We start from the raw sequence: 18,839 nt of genomic DNA on the forward strand, positions 1-18,839 counted from the left end.
TTTGAATTACCAGCAATAAGTTGGGCCTAAGGTGTTCAAGGCACATCCAACCGGTAGCAGACCTCGGGGAAGACCCAGGACACTTTGTAGAGACTATGTCTCCCAACTGGCCAGGGAACGCCTCGGGATCCGCCGGGGGGGGATGGACGAAGTGGCTGGGGATAAGGTTGTTACCTCGGTAACCTTGGATAAACGGTAGAAGATGGATGGATGGATGGAAGTTGGGCCCATTTCCAGTGACAGTTGGACTCCACCAGGGCTGCCCTTTGACACCGATTCAGTTAATTACTTTTATGGACAGAATTTGTAGGTGCAGCCAGGGCTTCTGGAGTGATGTGGATTCTGCATCAGTCTGTTGTGGTGAAGAGGGACCTGATCTGGAAGGCAAAACTCTTAATTTACCAGCTGATCTCCGTTCCTACCATCACCTATACTCATGAGCTTTGGGTAGTGACCAAAAGGACAAGATTGCGAGTACAAGTGGTCAAAATGAATGAAAAGCTCTGCTAGATGCCTCCAAGCCGGACACATCGAACTAGTAGAAGATCATCGAGGAAGACCCAAGAAACAAAGCTGTGTCTGAGAATGCTTCGGGATCTGTCGGGAGGATCTGGACGAAGTGGCCATGGAGCGGAAAGTGCCATCCGTCCAACACACAGCTGCAGATATCCGCTGGAGAAGAGCACTCTATAAAAACAGCTGCAGCTCATGTTAGTATATTGCAAACGGTCCCTTGAAAAATTAAATTTTTTTAGAAGTTTGAGTTGAAAATTTGCTGCTAGATGAGCATTTTCCTCTGATGTATCGAACTGTCTGTGAGAAATCTCTATATTCATGATTCTGAATCACAAACATTTTTATGGCTAAAGCAATGGTTGTGTATGCTGTGATTGTAGCCTTGTTGAGCAAAGACAAAGACAGAAAAGTGTTCTATTCCTGTAAACTACAACATGACGTGTTTGACGCAAATACCAAGAAAACATTGGTTTGGAAAACCCCGAAGGTATGGAGCTCACTCTTGATATTTCATTTTGGACGGAATTCAACATGCGCATTTTGTAGGGATTTATTTTATGTTCAGTTCTTTGGTTTCCTGTGAGGTGGACCGACGGTACCGTCAATTAAGTTTGTGAGGCGATGACTCTTGGGAGATTCTTAACCCAACTGCAGTATATTGTTTTTTCAGTGGTCACGTTGGTGAGAGAGAAATGTATGACTATATTTAAATGTGGAAAAAAGACTATGCAAACATGATTGTTTGTTAGCAACAGAGCAGGACTGTTTTTAACACACTGATGTAATTCGAGTTTTAGAGTTTGTTACAAATGGGACATCATCATAAACCGAGGACTCCATCTACAATAATTTCCCTAATACTCTTAATTCTTAATTTGGATTCAAACTTAGTGACCGACTGCTCGTTTGTCAAATAGAGACACATGTCTAATCTGATGACATGTACAGCAACTTCACACCACATGTATGTGCTAAGTTAAGACATGACAGCCTGGGTGTGAACAGATTCCCATGCCAACATTAAATACCACATACATACAGTGCACAGTATAGTGTCTTAGCTACAGTGCAAAACTCAGATCATATACAGCGCTGTGAAAACGTGTTTGACCCCTTCCTGATTTGTATTTTTTTACACTTAAATGTTTCAGATCATCAAAGTTGATGACTCAGAATTGAACACCAATTCAGTTTCAGCAGCCGAAAGCAGCAACAACTGCAATCAAGCGTTTGTGATAACTTGCAATGAGTCTCTGTGGAGAATTGTTTGCAGAATTGTTGTCATTCAGCCACATTGGAGGCTTTTCCAGCATGAAGTACCTTTTTAAGGTGGACTTGCTGGTGTGTTTTGGATCATTGTCCTGCTGAAGAACCCAAGTTGGTTTCAGTTTGAGGTCACCAAGAGATGGCCGGACATTCATGGTTCCATTTATCACAGCAAGTCTTACAAATTCTGAAGAAGCAAAACAGCCCCAAACCATCACACTACCACCACCATATTTTACTGATGGTATGATGTACGTTTATGCCAGATGTAATGGAACACACGCCTTCCAAAAAGTTCAACTTTTGTCTCATCAGACCAGAGAGTATTTTCCCAAAGGTCTTGGAGATCATCAAGATGTTTTCCAGCAAAATTGAGACGAAAATTGTATTGAAACTGTAGTTTTGGAACTTGGCTTTCTTATGGTGGAGTCATGAACTCTGACCTTAATTGAGACAAGAGAGGCCTGCGTTTTTTTTTTTTTGGATGTTGTTGTGGGGTCTTTTGTGACCTCTTAGATGAGTTGGGGTAATTTAGTTTGGCTGGACAGCCTTGGATTTGCGGGTAATGGCTCTCACTGTGGTTTGCTGGAGTCCCAAAGCTTTAGAAATGGCTTTATAACTTTTTTCCAAACAGAAAATCACATTTATGACTGAAATAACAAAAGATTAACAATGAATTAATAGCTAAAGCAGAGGTGTCCAAATTGCGGCCCGGGGTCCATTTATATAATGTTATATAACGTATGACATGCACATTACAAAAATGCATGAGCAAACCTCTACACTCTATTCCCAATCAGCATATTTGCTGCCTGAGGTTTATCAATGAGTTTTTAAGTAATGGAGGTCACATTTCCCAGCAAGCCATTTAGTGTTGGTCGTTTACTGCATCGCTGACATGGCAGACTGCCTCAGCGGCTGTAGGTTGGTGGTCGGTGGTCTGGAGAAGGCAGGGAGGGAGAAACACAAGGTGAGAAGAGCGATAGCTCAAATTCCCTAGGACGTCCTAAGTGGCTTATTTACTGTTATTATGTGTCCTATATTGGGTAATACCATTATAGTGGTCTTACTTGTAATACTGTTAAAAAACATATTTTAAAAGGTTGTAAACAGGTTTTCTATGGTTTAATTATGGAATATTCTATTTAGAAATAAGGAATTCACTTATCACTTATCAGGTCTGGGACCAATTGATTGTGATAAATGAGCAATTAGTGTAATTCCTTTTTGGGAAGTGTCCAGCTTTGAAAGGAACTGAGGGAAAGTGAATCGGTGAGGGAGTTTTCTCATTTTTAAATGCAAACGTTGACAGGTATGCATAGCTGGAATTGGAGTTGGAAGTCGAGAATGAGACAGATGCATGGACAGTAATAAAATGTTTCCAGCAAAGATGCAAAAGCAGCAAAGGATGGTTTTGCCATCACTGAATTTCAGGAAAATGGCATGGAAAAGATGTTGGGAAAAATTAGAAAAAGAGAACAAATGGATACATTGAAAATAATCGGAAAATAAGGGACATTGATAGAAAAAAGGAGACTATGTGGTGTGTTTGTGTACCTACTGTGGTGCTGAGCAGAACAGAAGTTTTTTTTTCAATTAAAATAGGAAAAATGCGACATCGCAGAGACAAAAATGGGAAGATTGACAGGTAGAGAGATGGGAAGAACATTGGTTGTTTTTCAGCAGAAGTATGTGTTTTTCTGCTGCCCGTCGCTGCTTTGTTTTTTACTCATCTCATCCTGGCAGGCAAGGTTGTAATCAAGTGAACATCAGACAGGCCACAGTGGAATAACGGCGTCCATGAGCTTGGACAAAATGAATCAACAGGAGTGTGAGAAAGAGCAGCAGAAGCAGATCTCTGAGACAAAGTGAGCGACTTGGTTATTACGTGGAATTGTTTGGCTTTTTTTGCACGAAGCTAAAAGTGTCCACAATAATCCTCTGAATGATGAGGCTCACCAAAAAAAAAAAAAAAAAATACACCACAGCCAGTGACTGCCGGTGCCAAAACTCTTGGGTTTTTCTCCCACAAACCATAAATGTAGTCATTATCTAATTATTCCTACACTCATTATATTTTATGAGACACCCACATAACCATTTCCTATGCTTGTTAAAAGGCTCAGCCACTTGTTGTAATTTATATACTTAAAAATGTATGCAAATATAAGTTGCATTCGGCAAAAAATGCACGGTAGCTCTTTTTTTGGCAGGAGCCAATCAAGAGCCAATCAGTGCACTCGTGATGAGGTTATTAAAATAATCAGAGATTCTGAGAATAACATTTATGAAAAAAAAGAACAGCAATTGATAGTACGAGAATAAAGTTGTAAATTTTCAAGAAAAAAACCCTATAATGAGCTATACTCTATTTTCCCTCTGACACGTATGATACATAATATTATGACTTTATTCTTGTAATGTGACAACTTTTTTGTCAGAAATTTACAACTTTTTGTGTTGTAAAATTACGACTTTTTTCTCTTAATATTACAACTTTTTTTCTTGTAAATTTACGATATTATTGTAAATTTATGACTTTATTATTGTGATGTGACAACTTTTTTTCGCAGAAATGTATGACTTTTGTTTTGTAAAGTTTCCTATTTTCTTTTGATAAATGTATGAATTGAGACTTGTAAATTTACGACTTTGTTCTCTTAATATTACAACTTTTTTCCCTGTAAATTTGTATTTTTTCCCTTGTAAATTTATGATATTAGTCTCATAAATTATGACAACTTTTTTATGATATATTTATGATTTTTTTCCATAAATTGACGACTTTATTTTTGTAATGTTACGACTTTTTTCTTGAAAATTTACATTATTCTTGTGATATTATTTATTCATTTTTTATTAATTTGCAACTTCACTCTGGTAATTATGAATTTTTCATAAATCTATCACTTTAGTCTCATAAATTTTGACTTTATTCTCATAAATTTACGACTTTATTCTCTTAATATTGTTATGTTTTTTTCTTGTAAATTCATGATTTTTTTCTCATAAATGTATGATGTTAGTCTCATAAATTCTGACTTTATTCTAGTAATATTACAATTTTTTCTGGTAATTTTTCTTCTTGAAAATTTACAACTTTATTGTTGTGATATTATGTTTTTTTGGCATTCATTTTCAACTTTATTGTCATAATATTAAACATTTTTCATACATTTATCACGTTAGGCTTGTAAACTTTATTCTTTCCTGTTACAACAACTTTTTTTTGACGAATTTACAACTTTTTTTTCATAAATTTCTGACTTTGGTCTGGTACATTAACAACTTTATTCTCATAAAATTATTACTTTTTTCTCATAAATGTACGACTTTATTGTCTTAAATGTACACCTTTATTCTTGAAATCTCAGAAATGTTTTTTTCAAAATTACGTTTAATTAAGTATAAGTTGCACCTGAGTTTTAGTCTGTTTTAGACCATCCAAACTGTGAAAAAAAGTGTGACTTATAGTCGATTGGTATATTAAATTTGTAATTGTTTTGACAGATCCAAATACGCCATCATATAATGCAACAACCTGACTAAACGGAGATGATGGAAAGACATAACGGTAAGATGCTGTTTAATAAGACACAACTATGTACAGTAATTGTACAGGCTATGCTAAAATGCTATTTTACTGTCCGCAGGAAATATGCATCCCTTTAAAGCAGGCAAGCCTCCGTACTCGGTGGAAACCCCGTATGGTTTTCGTCTCGACTTGGACTTCCTGAAGTATGTAGACGATATCGAGAAAGGGAACACCATAAAAAGAGTCTTCATCCAGCGTCGAAGCAAAGGCCCCCGGGCGAACACTCTTCCTCGGCATCTTCACCCCTCGGGCTACCGTCCGAGCCCTTGGGGGTCGACTGGAGCTCTTGGCCCCAGGTCTCGACTTCCTGATGACCACCATCATGCCGCTTCCTGGTTGCGTGATTACAGGAAACCTATTTCTCCGAGAGGTTTAGCAGAAATGGAGGCCAAAATCCGAGATTTCGATGAGCAACCTTTGGGTGAGCACATCCGCCCTCATCTTCTCCGAGCGTCCAGTCTGCCACTCACGGTGTTGCTGAGACAAGGATCGGAGTCAACGGAAGAACCAGGCAGTCTCCGGAGTTCCAGGGATCACCTCGGAGGCAGGAACAGTTCTTGTGAAGACATTTTTGACTCCTCAGATGTCTCTCAGGACTGCTCAAGCCTGTGGAGGCGCCTGACGGAGGCTCTAGACCACGTGGAGGAGCTGGAGAAGGAGGTACAGATCATTCCAGACCTCCGGGCTCAGATCTGTCTTCTCCAGGAGGAAAAAGACAAACTACGCTCACATATTCACACCCAATCCATGAATGGGACCGCCGCCTACTACGTCGCAGCAGACAAGAAAAGACCACGGCATGGACGTTGCATCATGCTTGCCGGTAATCACGGCAGCGTTCAAGAACCTCATCCGACACACGAGTGGAGAGCGAGCACGGACCTGGATGAGCTGCTGACGGTGACGTCCCTCCAGGCCAAAGTAGCGGTGCTGGAACAGAAGCTTCACGAGACCGAGCTGGAACTTCAGAGGGTGACAGGGAGGCTGAGACATCAGCAGAAGGAGGGGAGAACCCAAGAGGAACATATTGAACACCTTATCGCAAACCCCGGGGTGTGGGTTCGTGCAGAGAAGGTGCTGGTAGACCAGGAGGGAGAAGAGATGAGCGTTATCACAAATGGAGAAACCTCGAAGCACGAAGATGATGTCCTTGATTCCCCTGAACGCAGTCAGCAGCCGACACGTTCTTCCGCTGACACTTTAGACACATCCGTGGTCATCCACCACATCCACAAAATCAAGCAGCTCCTGGATCAGCAGTGGGAATGTTTGAGCGCAGCCGAGGAAGAGAAACCTGCAGAGCAGATTAGCCCGAGAGTTATCTCCGTGCAGCAGGAAATGATGGAACTCATCGACATCCTTACCTCTCACTACACACAGTCTGGACACAACTGTGGAAGCGGGATTCAACACTCAGGTATTGGGAATGTTTTATGGTATGTTTTCTCCGGGTCTTCCGTTTTTTTTTTTCATACTCCAATATGGAAATATGGAAGGTTATATACTGGAGGGGCTGTACGGCGGTCACAGCTAGGAGACCAGGGTTCAATTCCACCCTCGGCCATCTCTGTGTGGAGTTTGCATGTTCTCCCCGTGCATGCGTGGGTTTTCTCCGGGTACTCCGGTTTCCTCCCACATTCCAAAAACATGCTAGGTTAATTGGCGACTCCAAATTGTCCATAGGTATGAATGTGAGTGTGAATGGTTGTTTGTCTATATGTGCCCTGTGATTGGCTGGCCACCAGTCCAGGGTGTACCCCGCATCTCGCTGGAAGACAGCTGGGATAGGCTCCAGCACCCCTGTGACCCTTGTGACGATAAGCGTTATAGAAAATGAATGAATATTGAATAATAATAAGTGTAAATATGACTATAGGGGTGTTATTTAATGTCTACAGGGCTCTAATTATGGTTAACTAAAACGTCTATGAATTGTATATATATAATCACAAAAATTCACAGATTGTGTTTGGGTCTGGAACCAATTGAAACCAGCTGTCTTCGGGCGAGAGGCGGGATACACCCCGGACTGGTCGCCAGCCAATCACAGGGCACATATAGACAAACAACCATTCACACTCACATTCATACCTATGGACAATTTGGAGTCGCCAATTAACCTAGCATGTTTTTGGAATGTGGGAGGAAACCGGAGTACCCGGAGAAAACCCACACATGCCCAGGGAGAACATGCAAGTTCCACCGAGGGTGGAATTGAACTCTGGTCTAGCTTTGAGGCCTGTGCACTAACCACTTGTCCGACATGCAGCCTATTACTAGTTATTTTCCCATAAAATTCATAAATGTAATTAGATACTAGGAAAAGCAATTTCTGCATCAAATTTTAAATTTGTCAAAATATGCCTGATTTAGCTGCAAACCAGACCTGCAATTCTCTTCCAAAATTCAAGGGGGCAGTATTGACCTGCTATTTAGCTTCCTGTGTAGTCGTAGCTGCAAACAATGGTGACTAAAGGCACATCCAGATTGTTGATATCGATATCAGTGCATAATAATTTACCACATGAGACTGTCAGTAATGGTTACAACGTTATTTGGCACTGGAATAAAACAGTAATAACACGTGGAATAAAGCACATTCTTATTTCATAGGCGAGGAATGCAGCATGAAGACTGATGGCGGTACTCCAGATGTTGCTCATGAAAGGTAGGCTTTTTTTTTTTTACTTTTGTGTTTTTCTCTGATGATGGAATGTTATTTTGATATGAATGTATGGATTTGGTGATGTTTGTGTTTATCCCCGAGCTACAATAATACGTACCTCTGAACTCTCCTCTAGTATTGTTTTGGTACCATAAGACTTCCCACAGTGTGAAGTTGGGGCTCCTGGCTGGAATGTTCAATTACGAGTTACATAAGAGCAAAACATATTAATAAAGAATCTGAAATATGAGCCGCTGTTCACATAGGCACGGGTGTCCAAAGTGCAGCCCGGCCTATTTGCAGCACACGGCTGTTGTTTTATTGGCACCTGGAACATTATAATTTACCAGGAAAAATAAGAAAAAATGAAAACTCATTTTACAAGAAAATCTAAAATCTAAACAGAAGAAATTTGTAATCTAACAAGAAAAAGTTGTATCTTTGTGAGAATACCATTGTAATATTATGAGGACATTGTAGTAGCAAAATCAAAATATAACAAAAATAGTTATTTTAACATTTAGAATATTGTGCAAAATTAAAGCAAATTAACTATACTGTAATTTTGGGAAAATTAGTTTGCGGAAAAAGGTATAATGTTACAAAAATAAAGTCAAAATATTATGGGAATTATAATGAGATACTTATACTGTAATTACCGTAAAGAAACTGTACAAAAAGAACGTTGAAGTAGGTGGAAAATGAAAAAAAAACATCTGTAATTTTACAAGACTAAAGTCAAAATATTGTAAATAATGTATAAAAATAATGTACATTTTCAAGAATAAGGTCATAACTTTATGAGGAAAAATAGCATCATTTTAGGAACATAGAATTGAAATAAAATGTGTTCTTTTTTTTGAAGTTGTAATATTATGAGAAACAAACGGAACTGTAAATTTATTTTTTTTTAATTAGCTTGGGGGAATTAAAAAAATATTTTTAGTCGTAATATTAATACAAATAAAAGGAACAAAATAAAGATTTCATTTTTTGTGGAGAATTAGATTGAGGGAAAAAATTATAATTTACGGGAATAAAAATATATAAAGTCTAAGGCAAATAAAGTCAAACTATTACTAATAAAGAAGAAAATGTAGAAGAAGGGTGTTGAAATTGTTGGAAAATGGGGAAAAAAAACAGCCATAAAGTCAAAATATCAATTTGAATTTTCAAAAATAGAGTCATAACTTTGCAAGGAAAAGTAGCATCATTTTAGGTTGAAAGAATTGAAAAATTCATAATATTTTGACAAACAAACAGAACAAAATAAAAGATTTTTTGGGAAAATTAGCCCAGGGAAAAACTTATATATACGTGAATAAAAAGTTATAAAGTTATGCAAATTAAGTCAAAATATGATGGGAATAAAGTTATAATTATGAGAAGAAAATAAAAAAAATGATTGGAAAATGTAAAAAAAAAAACAACCATAATTTTACAAGACTAGAGTCAAAATATTAATAGAAAAAAATTTATTTTTGAAATGTATATAACTTCTTTGAGTATCTATTTTACATGAGTTGAGCCCGCCTCGAGCTTCTTACACATCACAGCTGCTTTAACTTCCCTCCTGATAATTTGTTTTCCTAAAATGCAACATAGATGCCAGATAACATCTTCCGGTGACAATCCACTGGGGCAAAGTTCCGTGCAGCACGTTGCCCTTGGTGGTTTGCAGCAGGAGGAGAGCAGCATCAGGAAGCCTTGGGAAATGGCTGCTACCCAGGTGGACGCAGACCCGGAAAATAGGGAAATGAGCCGAGACAAGCAGATGATATCGCAAGGAATTGGATCGGGGTGGACAGATGGAGGGACGGCATCTGTCGAAGCGGTGGAAATGGCCAAGATGAAACCGCTGGCCCCCGGAGAACAGATGGAGGGGGACCTCGGCTCCAAAACAACCAGAGGCAGGTGAGAGGACCAGAATACGATATCTGTACCGCTTTTTCTTTTCGTTCTACCTTTTCTCATCACGTCTTTCTTATCTTTTAAAAGTGAGACGGTCAATGCGGATTTTATGGCTGCCTGTCAGTTCCTCAACGATCACATGGACAACATCGAGAACCCCACCCATGACACAGTGAGTACTTGGCATTCTTGCATACAGGTGGTCTTCGGTTTACGACATTCGGCTTAATTTAGACTTTTAAACTCCGCTTAAACCAAAGTCTAGAAACAGAACTAATTCATAACCCCTTGACCACTTATACACACTCATCACTCTGAGGATAAATCTTAGTAACAAACGGAACAAAATGAATTTGTAAATGTATTTATGTATTTATTTTTTATTGGCTTCAAGTGCAACGCAGACCAAAAAATCTTTTATTTTGGTCTGTTAGTTTGTCAAAATATTATGATTTTTTTAATTCTTTCAACCAAAAATTTCGCTACTTTTCCTTGTAAAGTTATGACTTTATTTTTGAAAATTTTAAAATTTTTGAAAATTCTAATTGATATTTTGACTTTACGGCAAACTCGAGGATGGAATCGAACTTGAGTCTTCAAGCTGTGAGACCTGCACGCTAACCACTCGACCATTCGAGATGGCCAAGGGTGGAATCAAACTCGGGTCTTTTAGCTGTGAGGACTTGGGGGAATTAAAAAAAGTTAGTCGTTTTAGTCGTCATATTATGACAAATAAATGGAACAAAATAAAGATTTCATTTTTTGTGGAGAATTAGATTGGGGGAAAAAATTATAATTTACGGGATTAAAAATATATAAAGTCTAAGGCAAATAAAGTCAAACTATTACGGGAATAAAGAAGAAAATGTAAAAAAAAAGGTTGTTGAAATTGTTGGAAAATGGGGGAAAAAACAGCCGTAAAGTCAAAATATCAATTAGAATTTTCAAAAATTTGAAAAATTTCTAAAATAAAGTCATAACGTTACAAGGAAAAGTAGCATAATTTTAGGCTGAAAGAATTCAAAAATTCATAATATTTTGACAAACTAACGGAACAAAATAAAGATTTTTTTGGAAAATTAGCTCAAGGAAAAACTGATAATATACGTGAATAAAAAGTTATAAAGTTATGCAAATTAAGTCAAAATATTATGGGAATAAAGTTATAATTATGAGAAGTAAATTTTAAAAAATGATTGGAAAATGTAAAAAAAATCATAATTTTACAAGACTAGAGTCAAAATATTAATAGAAAAAAATGTATTCTTGAAACAAAATAAAGATTTTTTTGGTCTGTGTTGCAGAGGAAGGCCCTGGTTGTGGTCTTCCAGGACTGGTTCAGCGCAGCAGCAGAGGAGAGTTCATTGGCCAGCAGGGTGTCTGTGTACTTGAGGGAGGTAAAGACGACAACACCGTCACTAACGGCCTTCATCATCAACCTGGCTGATGATAACGGCAACACAGTTCTACATTACAGTGTTTCCCACAGCCACTACAGCATCGTCAGTCTACTGCTGGACACAGGTACTGGAAGTCCTCCTGTTTCACCAAGTTGGATCTGACTTTGGTTTTTGCCGTACAGGAGTGAGTGATGTTAACTTCCAGAATAAAGCGGGTTACACGGCGGCGATGCTGGCGTCTTTGACAACGCCTGACAACCCTGGTGACATGGAGGTGGTCCGCAGGCTCATGGAGCTTGGCGACATTAACATCCGTTCCAGCCAGGTACCGTGAATGCTGAATCATTTCAATATAAAATTCATTCATTTTCTAGCGCAAATCCGAGCTGTCTTAGGGTGAGCCAGCCAATCACAGGGCACATATAGACAAACAACCATTCACACTCACATTCATACCTATGGACAATTTGGAGTCGCCAATTAACCTAGCATGTTTTTGGAATGTGGGAGGAAACCGGAGTACCCGGAGAAAACCCACGCATGCACAGGGAGAACATACAAACTCCACACAGAGATGGCCGAGGGTGGAATCGAACTCAGGTCTTCTAGCTCTGAGGCATCCACGCTAACCACTCGACCACTCGAGATGGCTGAGGTTGGAATCGAACTCAGGTCTTCTAGCTGTGAGACCTGTGCGCTAACCACTCGACCACTCGAGATGGCCAAGGGTGGAATTGAACGCGGGTCTTCTAGCTGTGAGGCCTGCACACTAACCAATCGACCACTCAAGATGGCCGAGGGTAGAATCGAACTCGGGTCTTCTAGCTGTGAGTCCTGCGCGGTAACCACTCAAACACTCGAGATGGCCGAGGGTGGAATCGAACTTGGGTATTCTAGCTGTGAGGCCTGTGCGCTAACCACTCGGACACCACACCGTGCAGCCCTCAACATAGAATGACCTCAGCTATCCACATTCAAAGGTTCAGGCAGATAGATATAAAAATGGTTGACCGGCCATTTTGATTCTACCCTACAGACGGGCCACACGGCTTTACACTTGGCTGTGAGACACGGGCGAGTTGTGATGGTTCGTTTGCTACTGAGCTGTGGAGCAGACGCCGACATCCAGGATGGTCAAGGAACCACAGCACTCATGTTTGCGTCCGAGAGGGGACACACGCACATCGCAAGGTTGCTACTGGAGAGGACTCAGTGCGATCTTAGCCTGGCTGATCAGGTAATATACCTTTGTCTTCATCATATGGAGCAGTTATGAGTCCGAGTCAAGTCCAGTTGCAAGTCCTTGATGGAAAAGTCATCAGTCTGATTCGACTCCAAGTCGCATGAGTCCACACCTCTGGCTTTAGGTCAGGGTTCTCGAGTTATCCACATTCAAAAGTTCAGGCAGTCCATGCATCCTGAATCCTACCTGACTCGACTTCCATGACTTATATAAACTCTTTGAGTGATTTGAACGAAGACAGCTGGGATAGGCTCCAGCGACCCTTGTGAGGATAAGCGGTAGAAAATGAATGAATTTGAAAATCTCAAATGCTTCCAAGTCATCAGACACAAGTCCAAGTCAAGTCCAGTTTCAAGTCCTTGATGGAAAAGTCATCAGTCTGGTTCAACTCTAAGTTGCGTGAGTCCACACCTCTGGCTTTAGGTCAGGGTTCTCGAGTTATCCACATTCAAAGGTTCTGGCAGTCTGTGCATCTTGAATCCTACCTGACTTGACTTCCATGACTTATATAAACTCTTTGAGCGATTTGAACGAAGACAGCTGGGATAGGCTCCAGCGACCCTTTTGAGGATCAGCGGTAGAAAATGAATGAAAATCTCAAATACTTTCAAGTCATCAGACAGAAATCCGAGTCAAGTCCAATTGCAAGATCTTGATGGAAAAGTCGCAAGACTCCACACCTCTGGTTTTAGGTCAGGGTTCTCGAGTTCTTCCACATTAAAGTCATCAAAGCCACTTTATTGACCTTGTTTTGTGCCTTGCCTATATCCAACCCCTGATACTGTGCTTTGATGATATATATTATGTATTATGTATAGTATTTACCAGTCATATTTTCTCTATCTCTTCTGTCTCAAGAGTGGTCGTACTGCGCTCAGCATCGCCATGCACGGCTCCCACAGCGACACAGCCGCCCTGCTGCAGGCCCACGCCAAGGCCCGGGCTTTGTAGCCAGTCAGCGGATAAGAAGACACGCCAGCATGATGCTTGCAGACGCATCTTCATCTTTGACCTCTTGACTCTTGACTTTGAGGCCTTTTTGCTCAGTTTGCATTTGCTAGAGTCGCAAGTATTATTTTGACCTTCAAGCATTTTTTTGTGTTGTTCTTGTTGTATTTTCTCAGCTGCTGGACAATTTATAAATAAATATGATGCATTCAAACGCATTCATTCATTACTCTTTACTGCAGGGGTGGGCAATTATTTTTATTGTATTTTTATTTTTATATTTACTGTTTTATTGTATTATTGTATCTGTCAAATTGTCATGCAATCTGCTGTTATTTATTATTTTATATTTATATTTAAAAAATAATAAAATATTATAATTACAATAAAATTAAAATAATTATTATTATATTATTATTATGTAAAATATGCAAATATAACAATAATATTATATATAATTAATATAATAATTAGCATTAATATAATAATTATAATAATCTAATAATAATAATAATTATTATTATTATGTGCTTGTGTCCCATTTTTCAGGAGCACTTTGTAAACAACAGACCATGTCAAAAAACGAAATTGATAAAACCATCAAAAGGTTGGCTCAGGCCATGATGCCAGGTTGTATGTTGAGTTTAAATGAAATACTTTGGAAAGATTGGGTGGGCCGTATTCAAACACTTGGCGGGCCGGATGTGGCCCCCGGGCCGTAGTTTGCCCACCCCTGCTTTACTGCAAGGACACAGATGACCAGCAGGTGGCGCACCTCCGCTGCCACGCCTATCAAGCGTGACACCCATGAGGAAGATCAACATCTTGCAGAAAAAGCCGATTTGATGAAATCTCATTCAAGTGTGACAAACGATTAGAAATATGACACCCGATAAATTGTTGATTTGTCTCGTTTGCATCAAATATGACAAACAACTCTCAGTACATCATTAAATGAATATTACTAAATGAAATAAATACATATATCAATAAAAACATTTTTTACATAGCTCTTGTATTGGTTCTTATTAAATGTTGCAGCAATTTCATCATAAGGAGTCATCCATAAATACATTTTATTGCTGGCATAAGTGAAGGAAGCCTTTGTTTACTGCAAATAGTACTTCAATCTAAAGCCAAGGTTTAAACACGGAGGCTGCAACCGAAGGCCATGCTTCATAATAATCATGACATCTCTGCCAGATGAATGCCACAAATACATAAATATTCCTCATTCATGAATAGATGAATGGCCCTCTTATAGGTGGATTTATCACTTTGTGGGCGGGAATATTAATGTTAACCCGGCAACATAATAGTGATGATTTTTGGTGCTAAATCTTATTTATCTCCTGAATGCAGCAATAGAGTGAAATGAAATGTTAATAATGTTACATGATGTTATGATGAAATGCAGCACTGACGTTAAATAAAGATTTTGGTTGGCTGCACCTGGAATCCAACAAATTGAAGACAGTCCATCTTTTTCAATACAGTAATCCCTCGTTTATTGTTCATTGGTTCCTGATTCGACAGTGGTAAGTGAATTTCAGACAGGTACGATTCCTTATTTATAAATACAATATTTTTGTATTTTTGGGGCTTAGAAAACCTGTCTACAGCCTTTTAAATGTGGTTTTATACAATATTAGAGCCCTCTAGACATGACATAGCAACCCTATAGTCACCTTTACACTGCTTTAATGAAATATTTTTGACATAATATGAGAAAATGGATGCACAGCGGGTGAGCGATTAGCACACAGGCCTCACAGCTAGGAGACCCGAGTTCAATTCCACCTTCGGCCATCATGTTTTCTCCGGGTTCTCCGGTTTCCTCCCACATTCCAAAAACATGCTAGGTTAATTGGCGACTCCAAATTGTCCATAGGTATGAATGTGAGTGTGAATGGTTGTTTGTCTATATGTGCCCTGTGATTGGCTGGCAGTCCAGGGCGTAAACCGCCTCTCGCACGAAGACAGCTAGGATAGGCTCCAGCACCCCCGCGACCCTCGTGAGGATAAGCGGTAGAAAATTAATATTTTTGTAGTTGGGGCTTAGAAAATCGGTCTACAGTCTTTTAAATGTGGTTTATACAAAATTAGAGCCCTCTAGACATGACATAACAACCCTATCGTCTCTTTTACATTGCTATTATGAAATATTTTCGACATAATATGAGAAAAAAAGACATTTACATAAGCATACTAGTATGAACTCGTCTTTTTTCCATACATTATACATTTTTACCCAAACTAATGTTTTAACATTTGTTCTTCAAATTCAAACATACTTGTTTCTTTGAATTGAATTGAAAAATTTCAACAAAATTTGAAAATTTCAACTTTTTTTTTAGAGAACATGGGTGTGCAAAATGCAGCCTGTGGACCATTTCTGGCCTAAATGCACACGGTTCGAGACATGTGAAAAGTATTTTGTCTGCATTGAAATAAAAGCGCACACATTATGAAAACTTTCAGTCCAACTTTATGTATCAATATATAGAGATATTCAAAAGTAATACATCACAGAAGTGGAACCAGTTTGGTTTCAATAAAGTTAGTCTTTGCAAGTAGCCAGTGTTCTCATGACAACAACCAAAATCAAACAAACCAAGGCACAAACATTATTATTATTTTTTTTAAACATTAACGCCAAGGTATGTGAAATGTCAAAAAAGTGTTTTTTTTGGAAGGCGGGGGAGTGGGGCACAGTATTTTTTTTTTATATGGATTAACATAGAAAAAAAACGCTAAATGATGCACAATAAGCTTTTTGGTGAATAATTTGGATTTTCTTACAAGCAGGAAATGCAGTGCTCTCTTTGTACAAATAAATTAATATACCTGTCATCAATTTATCTAAAATCTTATATACATGGTCCGTTTTACATCATTGTAGGCTATCGTACATTATTACAAAAAACCTTATGAAAACATATTTACACATCAATGAGTCAAAAAAACACCCTCGTCACTCCATCCATGCGACACACACACACACACACACACAAGGCATTCGGAGAGGGTTGTGCAACAGAGAGCATTAAAAACTGTTCAAATATGGCTGTGGGATGAATATCGCCAGTCACGTGCGTAATAGCGAACACACACATAAACACACACATACACACTTGAGCTGTCAGGGGTGGTTTTGTGATATCTGCAGCCACCTGCTGGGGGCTCAAACATGTTTTTGTGTGTGTGTGTGTGTGTGTAACAGTGACTGCATTGTGATGCAATTAATCATGCTTGTTTATATTTGGTGGAGGCGAGCACATCGCTTCCTCTCGACTAGAAAAACAGCATCAATACGCACAATAGAATACTCTCATTGTGATGTATTGCTGCTTTCACACTTTGTACCATTTAAAAGTCACAGTGAAGAGGGGATTGTGTAAGGGGAGGGGGGGGCTTCTTTCTGCTCTGTGCAGTATCGTCACTTTTCCGAGTGTTGAAAGGTCGAGGTCTGGACCGGCGGTGAGGAAGCAGCAGAAATGAATTGCTGAAGTAACAACAAAAAAAAACACAAAAAGGCGCCATTTTTTTTTTTTTACATATCGACCGATTCTGTGGTGAATCTGTACAGATTGTCCCATCAACGCGGCTCCACAATGTCACACAACGTAACAAAGAAACGTAACACTCATCGGATTTGTTACAAAAGCCCATCTTTTTCAATACAGTAATCCCTCGTTTATCGTTTATTGGTTCCTGATCTGACCGTGGTAAGTGAATTTCAGACAATTCCTTATTTATAAATACAATATTTTTGTATTTTTGGGGGCTTAGAAAACCTGTCTACAGCCTTTTTAATGTGGTTTTATACAAAATTAGAGCCCTCTAGACATGACATAACAACCCTATAGTCATGTTTACACTGCTATTATGAAATATTGTCAACATAATATGAGAAAACGGCTGCACAGCGGATGAGTGGTTAGTGCACAGGCCTCACAGCTAGGAGACCCGAGTTCAATTCCACCTTTGGCCATCTCTGTGTGGAGTGTTCCGCATGTTCTCCCCGTGTTTGCGTGGGTTTTCTCCGGGTACTCCGGTTTCCTACCACATTCCAAAAACACGCTAGGTTAGTGAATGTGAGTGTGAATGGTTGTTTGTCTATATGTGCCCCTGTGATAGGCTGGCAACCAGTCCAGGGTGGGATAGGCTCCAGCACCACCCACGACAGTCGTGAGGATAAGTGGCAGAAATGAATCGCTGAAGTAACAACGAAAAAAAACACAAAAAGGCGCCTTTTTTTTTTTTTTACATATCGACCGATTCTGTGGTGAATCTGTACAGATTGTCCCATCAACGCGGCTCCACAATGTCATACAACGTAACAAAGAAACGTAACACTCATCGGATTTGTTACAAAACATGTGGCGCACACACACTCCCATGAATGCATAAGATCGGATGATTCATCGGAGAAAAATAGATCCAAATTCATCCAGTTAGGAAAACCGGTATAGATAATATTTGATGATATGTCGTCATCATGTGTGCGTGTGCCTGGGGGCGGCCATCTTTCCTTCTTCCTGTTGCTTCACTTTGCAGCGGCGAGCATCGGCTGCTCCGTGTACCAGTGAGTCCCCGGATCAGGCATGCTGCCCCCAAGAGGCAAGGTGATGAACTGCGGGCAGGTTCCACCCCCAGCACCGACGACTCCCATACCGACGGCTTGCGGGTACGGGTGGTGGTGGTGCGCGTGGTGCCCGATGGCGTCAGTTCGACCGATGTGGATCTCGTCCTCCTCGCCCTCGCCGGTGGTTTTACGGTAGACAGGATTGTCGAAGTTCATGCTCTTGGTGGAGTTGCGTCTCCAGTTCCGCCACACCAGGTAGACCCCGGCGCAGACCAGGCCGAAAACCACTGTGGCAACGATAGGAACTGCATGCGTTTAACACACAGCCGCGGGAGGGGGGAAGGAGGGGGGGAGCGTTAATGAGGCATAACGAGCCCATGGCATGAAATGACACACAATGAGGAGCCTGACTGGCATGCGGGGGACGTGATGGAGAGGTCGTGCGTGGGAGGGGTCGCCAAAAGTCAAGTCAAGGTTGCACTGCTTTATATACAAGAGTGTGAAAAGGTGTTTGCCTCCTTCCTGTTTTCTTATTTTTTTACCTTTTTTGTCACACTAAAATATTTTAAATCATAAACCAATGACAACACAACTGAACACAAAATACAGTTTTTAAATGACCTTGAACCAACGTGGCCCATGTGTGAGCTATTATCCACAAATGGCAAAAATATGGAACAGTGGTGAACCTTCCCGGCCAACCAAAA

The 18,839-nt window shown here is 39.8% G+C and overlaps 2 protein-coding genes across 4 annotated transcripts in view; one reads left to right on the forward strand and one right to left on the reverse strand.

Annotated features, from left to right (window-relative positions):
- Positions 1-2,318: 2,318 nt before the first annotated feature.
- Positions 2,319-13,778, forward strand: LOC131125160 (KN motif and ankyrin repeat domain-containing protein 4-like). Its single transcript, XM_078791031.1, has 9 exons — positions 2,319-3,650; positions 5,293-5,356; positions 5,436-6,794; positions 9,566-9,956; positions 10,041-10,125; positions 11,258-11,477; positions 11,536-11,678; positions 12,390-12,590; positions 13,455-13,778. Exons 2-9 carry the CDS (start codon positions 5,338-5,340, stop codon positions 13,545-13,547), a joined length of 2,511 nt encoding a protein of 836 aa, XP_078647157.1. The 5' UTR covers positions 2,319-3,650; positions 5,293-5,337; the 3' UTR covers positions 13,548-13,778.
- Positions 13,779-15,860: 2,082 nt separating this feature from the next.
- The window catches only part of LOC131125386 (low-density lipoprotein receptor-related protein 8-like), a 70,327-nt gene continuing 67,348 nt past the window's right edge, over positions 15,861-18,839 (reverse strand). For 2 of the 3 annotated variants that reach the window (XM_078791426.1, XM_058066887.2), the window contains exon 18: positions 15,861-18,437. In XM_078791426.1, the coding sequence (XP_078647552.1) occupies positions 18,094-18,437 (344 nt within the window). In that variant the 3' untranslated portion in view covers positions 15,861-18,093. The remainder of the gene's footprint in view (positions 18,438-18,839) is intronic. The other variant, XM_078791427.1, reaches the window with a different exon arrangement.

The sequence above is a fragment of the Doryrhamphus excisus genome, linkage group LG6 (genome assembly GCF_037039965.1).
Source record: "Doryrhamphus excisus strain RoL-2023G ecotype Guam linkage group LG6, RoL_Dexc_Guam_v1.1, whole genome shotgun sequence".
In the NCBI taxonomy this organism is placed as follows: Eukaryota; Metazoa; Chordata; class Actinopteri; order Syngnathiformes; family Syngnathidae; genus Doryrhamphus; species Doryrhamphus excisus.